At 41.5% G+C, this 9682-nt stretch overlaps 1 protein-coding gene across 5 annotated transcripts in view; it reads left to right on the top strand.

Moving 5' to 3' along the window:
• Positions 1-1407: 1407 nt before the first annotated feature.
• LOC110166932 (MICOS complex subunit MIC26-like) overlaps positions 1408-9682 on the top strand; it is a 17535-nt gene continuing 9260 nt past the window's right edge. For 4 of the 5 annotated variants that reach the window (XR_008631825.1, XR_008631824.1, XM_020932231.2 and 1 more), the window contains exons 1-6: positions 1408-1458; positions 3130-3276; positions 4887-5006; positions 6703-6735; positions 6814-6868; positions 9165-9260. Coding sequence is in view for 3 of the 5 variants with exons in the window: in XM_020932231.2 (XP_020787890.1) it covers positions 1441-1458; positions 3130-3276; positions 4887-5006; positions 6703-6735; positions 6814-6868; positions 9165-9260 (469 nt within the window). In the remaining 2 variants the exon portion in view is untranslated. The remainder of the gene's footprint in view (positions 1459-3129; positions 3277-4886; positions 5007-6702; positions 6736-6813; positions 6869-9164; positions 9261-9682) is intronic. The other variant, XM_020932232.2, reaches the window with a different exon arrangement.

Below are 9682 nucleotides of genomic sequence, written 5' to 3'. Positions count from 1 at the left end.
CTCTTTTGCAAATATATGTATATTTTTTTAAATAAATGCACTTGGGTTTACACTGGAAAATCGGCTCAGCTCTGTTCTTCTTTTGTGACTCACCGGGAAATTACAGTCTGTAACAGTATGTCACCGCTCTGTCTGGAATGTTCCACAGTATGGATTTAAACCTTTCTGTCTTCATGGAGACCAAACCAGACCAAGTTACAGGTCAGATCTGTGGAGAGGCGACATCACTCACAGTCAGAATGCCTTTTATGGGTTTTTCTAGGTATTTTTGAGCTTTAAAGCCACCTGTAATTGAATAAATGTAAAGTAGAGCTGTTTAATGTCACACTGTGGAACATTGTTAATTTGTGCAGTTCAAATGTTACAGATGTTCTCAGATTACAGGTCTCACATTTAAACTGCACAAATCTCTCTGTATCTGCAAATATCAACATCATGAAATAGATTTTTATTGTAATTGTAGAATGAGTCTGAGTGAACATGTTCCTTCTGTTTTCTTCAGGATCAGAACATGAGTTGAGTTTGTTGTGACTAATGTGGCTCATCGTTGTTTCCTTTAAGTTTTGGTCTTTCTTCTCTTGATATTTGTGGATAAATTGTTCATTTTAGAATGTTTCTCCTTTGTGGAGTTTGTTGGTTGAAGATTTGGTGATGGAGCAGATTTATGAAACTGCTGGAAAATACGACACACATTTACACACATTTACACACATTTACACACACTTACACACACATTTACACACACATTTTGTCCATGGATGTATCATACTGTATTTATTATAGTTCTATGATTGAAAACCATCAAATATTAAGTTCCACAACCCTACAGCGCGGCACTTCTGGCTGTTGTGAAAAAATGTCTATATTTACAAAGACATAATAGGCAAGTTTGTTTGTAAGTTATTCAACGTGCTTTACAGAATAAGAAAAACATTCAAATCACAATAAAAACTAATGAAAACATAAATAATCATCATACAATTAAAGATTAAAATTGAAAGAGAGAGAGAAAAATTAATTACATAAATTAGAGAGAAGTAAAGAGAGAATAATACACAGTTAGACGACCTCCCCCTCGTCAGTATCAATCACAGATGCTTCCGGAAACTAAGTTAGCAATGCTTATGTATCTATCATTCAGTTTCCTTTATGAGGTTTGATTTACTTTATTTTATTTTATCTTTCTACGTTTTTTTATTTTTTATTTTAATCTGTTATGTTTATGAACGTGAATGTTAGTTAATTTATTTTCTGCTTTAAGTGTTTATATAGTATTATATTATATGTATGTATTATAATAAAATGTTAAAAAATACATAAAACTACATTAATAATAATAATAATAATAATAAATAAATAAATAAAATAATGACAGGAACCCGCAGTGAGCGCTCCAGGCCACACGGGGGCGCAGTCCCGAACACTGGGAGAAGAGGCCAAATGTCGTACACTAAACTGGTAACACTTTCTGTCTTTTCGGACCATTTTCTCATCATTTAATATCAAGAAACAGCGCACAAATGTTCTTTTTAAAAGCGGGTGTTTATACAGAACCACGCAGTCTGCGCTCTTTTCACCACAGTTTTATTGAAAGTTGATAAATCCACTGGAGCTAACGTTAGCCTGGTGTTAGCTGCGGCTTTAGCTCCGCTGGACTCCACAGTTTTAATAAAACTGTCACATTTTACGCATTTTTACACTTTAACCCGTGATTATATATGACAAATGACGAGAATAAGAACATTCTGAAAATGTATTTAATTACAGATCACTGAATATCTGCAGTTAAATCTTATTCCGAAAACATGGACAATTTTTACACTTATATTTATATTATAAGTTAAAGACGCAAAAACTGTCTTTGTGCAGCAGTGTTTTCTATTTTTATCTGTAATATCGGGTGACCAGATTTTACTATTTACCCGGGACAGTCCCAGTTTTGAGCCTGTGTTCCCTGTCCCAACAAATTTATAGAAAACAATGGATTTGTCACAGTTTTATGCAAGAAATGTCTCTATTTTTGAATAATTTGATCCTGGAAACACTAAAGAGAGACATAAACTGTCATTTGTGTAGGTAAAATAAAGATAAGTTGTTTAAAAATGACCAAAACACAAAGAAAATGTGACTATACTGACTCATGTTATTCAAGTGCTGAACAGTTTTCCTTTATTACGCACTCATTTTTACAATTTATTATTACCAACCAACACAAACCAGTGATTTGTCCCAATTTTATACAAGAAATGTCTTTATTTTTGAACAATCTGACCCTGCCAACAGTAAACAGAGACATACATTGTCATTTGTTTACGTAAAATACAGTAAAGCTGCTTAAAAATGACCAAGTTTCCGTGACTTAAACTATGGACTAAACCAGGTCTAAACGGGTCTCAGTCTTCGTCTGGTCCCGGTCTCAGTCCTGGTCTCAGTCCTAAACCAGGACTAAACCAGGAGGGCCCAAAGGTGCGTCTGTGAAGACTGTCGAGTGATCAGGAAACCGGGACCAGACCGGGACTGAGACGAGGACTGAGACCGGTTTAAACCTGGTTTAGTCCTATTTTAGTCCTGGTTTAGTTTTAGTTTTATTTTAGTCCTGGTTCAGTCCGGCATCGATTAAAGTCACAGAAACAGGAAACGGCCGTTATCCATTTTTTATTTTTATTATTCACTGAAACACAAAATAGAAAACTGAAAAAAAAAAAAAAAATCATTATAATTTTTTCCATTTTGGTTTTTGACACAGATAATGAAGAAAATAGTTGTTATTTTCATTTTCTTATTTGTGGTTTTATTTTGAAAGATGAACGATTCACACAGATTCATATTCTCTGTAAACCTGTGTTGTTGTGATGCTGTTTAAATCCAGGCTCAAAACATTTCTGTTAACTGTGCATATAACTGAAAGGTTTTCATTCCGCACTCTTCTCTCCAATTTATGTCTCTCTTTTTTCATTTTAATCTTCATGATTATTTATGTTTTGATTTGTTTTTATTATGATTTTAATGTATTTCTTATTCTGTAAAGCACTTTGAATTACTTTGTGTACGAATTGTGCTATACAAATAAACTTGCCTTGCCTTGCCTTGTTTTCTGATTGTGGCTGTGGTTCCTCCGGTGTCCTGCAGGTGGTGCTGTCGGCCGGAGCTTCGGGACTCCTGGGGCTCCTGGGTGTGAGGAGGAGCGGCGGCCCGGTGCTGGCGGCCTCCGACGGGAAGAAGAAACTCTCTCCCCCGGGCATGAGTCTGGAGGAGGCAAGTCTCCACACTGTCCCAGTAAACACAAGAGCAGAACTTTCTCTTACTCTTTTTTTAAAAAACATTAAATAGTAGAACTTTCTTTTCTATTCCTGTGTGTGTGTGTGTGTGTCCGTGTGTGTCCGTGTGTGTGTCCATGTGTGTGTTCGTGTGTGTGTCCGTGTGTGTGAGAGAGATCCATCATTCGTTCATTAGTTTTTCAAAATAAAACCAAAATTAAGAAAATGAAAAAACAAATATTTTCCTTATTAATTGTCTCCAAAACCAAAATGAAAAAACAGATAATGATTCGTTTTTTCGATTTTGTGTTTAAATGAAAAATGGAAAAAATGGATAACGGCCCTTTCCCGTTTACGGGACCAGACCGGGGCTGGGACTGGGACCAGACGGAGACCAGACCGAGAGACTGAGACTGAGACCGGGACCGGGACCAGACCAGGACCGAGACCGAGACTGAGACCGAGACTGAGACTGAGACTGAGACTGAGACTGAGACCAGGCCGGGACCAGACGGAGACCAGACCGAGAGACTGAGACTGAGACTGAGACCGGGACCGGGACCGAGACTGGGACCGAAGACCGGGACCGGGACCGAGACCAGGCTGAGACTGAGACCAGGCCGGGACCAGACCGTGACCAGACCGAGACTGAGACCGGGACAGAGCCCGGGACTGAGACTGAGACCAGACCGGGACCAGACCAGAGGCTCAGAGCCCACATCAGGTTCGGCGCTCGAAGCGGAGGCTCAGACCCCGCGGAGGCTCAGAGTCAAAGCTCGGAGTTCGCTCTGGTCCCAGTGTGGTTCCGGTCTGGTCCCGGACCTGGATCAGTCCGTATGCGGTGCAAAAATCCGGCATCGCAGTCACGGGAGTCACATAAACGAGAAATGGTCATTATCCTTTTTGTCTGGTTTAGTCCTGGTTTAGTCCTGGTTTAATCCTGGTTTAATCCTGGTTTAGTTCTGGTGGCACCTCCGTGATGAGTTTAAAGACGGACTGTGTGTGTGACACTCTTTTTGAATGATTGTGTAGTTATTATACTCTTGTGTAGTTGTTGTACTGTTGTGTAGTTGTTGTACTCTTGTGTAGTTGTTGTACTCTTGTGTAGTTGTTGTACTCTTGTGTAGTTGTTGTACTCTTGTGTAGTTGTTGTACTCTTGTGTAGTTGTTGTACTCTTGTGTAGTTGTACTGTTGTGTTGTGCTTTGTGTAGTTGTACTGTTGTGTAGTTGTTGTACTCTTGTGTAGTTGTTGTAGTTGTTGTACTCTTGTGTAGTTGTTGTACTCTTGTGTAGTTGTTGTACTGTTGTGTAGTTGTTGTACTCTTGTGTAGTTGTTGTACTCTTGTGTAGTTGTTGTACTCTTGTGTAGTTGTTGTACTCTTGTGTAGTTGTTGTACTCTTGTGTAGTTGTTGTACTCTTGTGTAGTTGTTGTGCTCTTGTGTAGTTGTTGTACTGTTGTGTAGTTGTTGTACTCTTGTGTAGTTGTTGTACTGTTGTGTAGTTGTTGTACTCTTGTGTAGTTGTTGTACTCTTGTGTAGTTGTTGTACTCTTGTGTAGTTGTTGTACTCTTGTGTAGTTGTTGTACTCTTGTGTAGTTGTTGTACTGTTAGTTTTGTGTTTTTGCAGTTGCCGTCTCTGTACTGTCGTCCTGAGGAGCTCCACAGCTCAGAGCCTGAGTCCGGCGCCGTCGAGGAGAAAGTGTCTCTGCTCAGGAACTGGATGCAGCCGTACACCGACCAGTGCCAAGTGAGAAAACAAACTCTGACTTTTATCACGGTTTTATTTCAATCAGACCTTCCTTCTCCAGTTCAATGTTCTTCTTCTCTAGTCCTAGTTTAGTCCTCGTTTAGTCCTTGTTTTAGTTCTGGTTTAGATCTGGTTTTAGACCTGGTTTTAGTCCTCATTTTAGATCTGGTTTAGTTCTGGTGTAGTCCTGGGGTAGTCCTTGTTTAGACCTGGTTCTAGTCCTGGTTTTAGTCTTCGTTTAGTCCTGGTTTTAGTCCTCATTTAGTTCTCGTTTTAGATCTGGTTTAGTCCTTGTTTAGTCCTGCTTTTAGTTCTGGTGTAGTCCTGATGTAGTCCTTGTTTAGTCCTGGTTTAGACCTGGTTCTAGTCCTGGTTTAGTCCTGCTTTAGACCTGCTTTAGACCTGGTTTTAGTTCTGGTTTAGACCTGGTTCTTGTCCTGGTTTAGTCCCAGTTTAGACCTCTTTTAGACCTGGTTCTAATCCTGGTTTAATCCTGGTTTAGTCCTGGTTTAGTCCTGGTTTTAGTCCTGATTTTAGTCCTGGTTTAGTCCTGGTTTTAGTTCTGGTTTGGTCCTGGTTTAGACCTTGTTTTAGACCTGGTTTCGTCCTTGTTTAGTTCTGGTTTTAGTCCTAGTTTAGTCCTGGTTTTAGTCCTGGTTTAGTCCTGCTTTAGACCTGCTTTAGACCTGGTTTTAGTTCTGGTTTAGACCTGGTGTTTGTCCTGGTTTAGTCCCAGTTTAGAACTATTTTAGACCTGCTTCTAGTCCTGGTTTAGTCTTGGTTTAGTCCTTGTTTTAGTCCTGATTTTAGTCCTTGTTTTAGTCCCGATTTTAGTCCTGGTTTAGTCCTCGTTTTAGATCTGGTTTAGTCCTTGTTTAGTCCTGGTGTAGTCCTGGTTTAGACCTGGTTTAGACCTGGTTTTAGTTCTGGTTTAGACCTGGTTCTTGTCCTGGTTTAATCCCAGTTTAGACCTCTTTTACACCTGGTTCTAGTCCTGGTTTAATCCTGGTTTAGTCCTGGTTTAAGTCCTGATTTTAGTCCTGGTTTAAGTCCTGATTTTAGTCCTGGTTTAATCCTGGTTTAGTCCTGGTTTAAGTCCTGATTTTAGTCCTGGTTTAAGTCCTGATTTTAGTCCTGGTTTAATCCTGGTTTAGTCCTGGTTTAAGTCCTGGTTTTAGTCCTGGTTTAAGTCCTGATTTTAGTCCTGGTTTAAGTCCTGATTTTTAGTCCTTTTTCCTGGTTTAAGTCCTGATTTTAGTCCTGGTTTTAGTCCTGGTTTAAGTCCTGATTTTAGTCCTGGTTTAATCCTGGTTTAGTCCTGGTTTAAGTCCTGATTTTAGTCCTGGTTTAAGTCCTGATTTTAGTCCTGGTTTAAGTCCTGATTTTAGTCCTGGTTTAAGTCCTGATTTTAGTCCTGGTTTAAGTCCTGATTTTAGTCCTGGTTTAATCCTGGTTTAGTCCTGATTTTAGTCCTGGTTTAGTCCTGGTTTTAGTTCTGGTTTGGTCCTGGTTTAGACCTGGTTTTAGACCTGGTTTTGTCCTAGTTTAGTCCTGGTTTTAGTCCTGGTTTAGTCCTGGTTTAGTTCTGTTGTTTCTGCTGTTATTTTATCCAAATACACAGTTTTTACACTTGATTTTTATTCGTCTTCCTTCTTTTTATTAGTCTTTTTATTTATTTGTCGTTTTTGTCTTTCAGAAAACAGGTGAGGCGGCGTTGGACAAAGTGGAGGTGAGTGAACTCTGTCCGTGTTTGTCTGACGTTTAATCAGGGCCGTAAAAGTTTGTTCCAAGTGTTTTATTTTTGCAGAGCGTCTATAAACGAGTGGAGCCAAAGATCAACGCTTCAGTCACGACCGTCACAGGTAAAAACACACACCTGCACAAGCCACGCCCACCTGCACAAGCCACGCCCACCTGTACAAGCCACACCCACCTGTACAAGCCACACCCACCTGTACATGTCACACACACCTGTACAAACCACAAACACCTTACCACACACCTGTACACACGTACAAGTCACACCCACCTGTACAACACACCTGTACACACACACACCTGTACATGTCACACCCACCTGTACGAGCCACAAACACCTTACATGTCACACACACCTGTACATGTCACACCCACCTGTACAGCCACAAACACCTTTACATGTCACACACACCTGTACGAGCCACAAACACCTTTACATGTCACACACACCTGTACACACACACCTGTACACACACCTGTACATGTCACACCACCTGTACGAGCACAAACACCTTTACATGTCACACCACTGTACACACACCTACATGTCACACACACCTGTACATGTCACACCCACCTGTACACACACCTTTACATGTCACACACACTGTACATGCACACCCACCTGTACGAGCCACAAACACCTTTACATGTCACACACACCTGTACATGTCACACCCACCTGTACGAGCCACAAACACTTTACATGTCACACACACCTGTACATGTCACACCCACCTGTACGAGCCACAAACACCTTTACATGTCACACACACCTGTACATGTCACACCCACCTGTACGAGCCACAAACACCTTTACATGTCACACACACCTGTACATGTACACCACACACCTTTACATGTCACACACACTGTACATGTCACACCCACCTGTACGAGCCACAAACACCTTTACATGTCACACACACCTGTACATGTCAGACCCACCTGTACGAGCCACAAAACACCTTTACATGTCACACACACCTGTACATGTCACACCCACCTGTACGAGCCACAAACACACATTTACATGTCACACACACCTGTACATGTCACACCCACCTGTACGAGCCACAACACCTTTACATGTCACACACACCTGTACATGTCACACCCACCTGTACACACACACACACCTTTACATGTCACACACACCTGTACATGTCACGCTCACCTGTACATGCCACACCCACCTGTACGAGCCACACACACCTGTACGAGCCACACACACTTGTACATGTCACACACACCTGTACGAGCCACAAACACCTTTACATGTCACACACACCTGTACGAGCCACACACTGTACATGCCACACCCACCTGTACATGTCACACACACCTGTACGAGCCACAAACACCTTTACATGTCACACACACCTGTACATGTCACACCCACCTGTACGAGCCACAAACACCTTTACATGTCACACACACCTGTACATGTCACACACACCTGTACGAGCCACAAACACCTTTACATGTCACACACACCTGTACGAGCCACACACACCTGTACATGTCACGCTCACCTGTACGAGCCACAAACACCTGTACATGCCACACCCACCTGTACGAGCCACACACACCTGTACATGTCACACCCACCTGTACGAGCCACAAACACCTGTACATGCCACACCCACCTGTACGAGCCACACACACCTGTACGAGTCACACCCACCTGTACATGTCACACACACCTGTACGACCCACACACACCTGTACAAGTCACACACACCTGTACATGCCACGCTCACCTGTACATGCCACGCTCACCTGTACATGCCACGCCCACCTGTATGAGCCTTTCTCTACAAGCTTTTCTCTGTCTGGAATGTTCCGCAGTGCTGCTTTAAACTTCCCTATCTTGAAAACACTCTGGACAAACCTGTGAGTGGACTCGCCTCTCCACAGACCTGACCTGTAACTTGTCTTTGTGGTGCCACTTTCGTGATGAGTTTAAAGACATACTGTGGAACATTACACTGCACTGAACCAGGACTGGACCAGGACTGGACCAGGACTGGACCAGGACAAGACTAGGATGAGTTCAGGACTGAATCTGTACTAAACCAGGACTGAACTGGGGTTATGCAGGACTAAACCAGGACGAAACAGGACTGATCCAGGACAATAACACTATAATTAACCTAGAACTGAACCAGGACTAGACCAGGACAAGACTAGGACGAGTTCAGGGCTAATCCAGGACTGAACCTGGACTGAACCAGGACAGTAACACTATAACTAACTTAAAACTGAACCAGGACTAGACCAGGAATAAACTCGGACAAGATCAAGGTTAATCCAGAACTGAACAAGGACCAGACCAGGATCTAAGCAGATCTAAACCAGGACTGCCCTCGGCCCTAAATCTTTGTTGTTGTGTTCCAGACGTGTACAGGTTCCTGAGTGATCCGCCCTCCAACTTCTACCCCAGTGTGGCAGTGATCGGCTTCTCTGGGTTTTTAGGACTTTATCTCGCCAAAGGTAAAAACCAGAGCGAAAAACTGGTTCAGCCGAGAAAAAAACACGAGACAAGAGACTGAAAACTGAACTTAAAACTCATCCAAGAATCTCAAGTTTTCAACTTTGTATAAACTTTAAATTAAACTTCATATAAACTTGAGTATGTTAAATTTAAAAAAAAAAGATCTGAATAAATGCACTGATAAAAAATAAATAAATAAAAATGTCTGCCATTCATAACTCTAAATGTAATAACTCTAAACGTGTTAACTCTAAACGTGTTAACTCTAAACGTGTTAACGTGTTAACTCTAAACGTGTTAAAAACGTGTTAGCTCTAAACGTATTAACTCTAAACGTGTTAACTCTAAACGTGTTAACTCTAAACGTATTAACTCTAAACGTGTTAACTCCAAACGTGTTAACTCTAAGCGTATTAACTCT

This window comes from Boleophthalmus pectinirostris, unplaced genomic scaffold (genome assembly GCF_026225935.1).
Source record: "Boleophthalmus pectinirostris isolate CB_2022bp ecotype Guang Dong unplaced genomic scaffold, ASM2622593v1 HiC_scaffold_15, whole genome shotgun sequence".
NCBI classification, from domain to species: Eukaryota; Metazoa; Chordata; class Actinopteri; order Gobiiformes; family Gobiidae; genus Boleophthalmus; species Boleophthalmus pectinirostris.
This window is presented reverse-complemented; position numbering and strand designations above follow the sequence as displayed.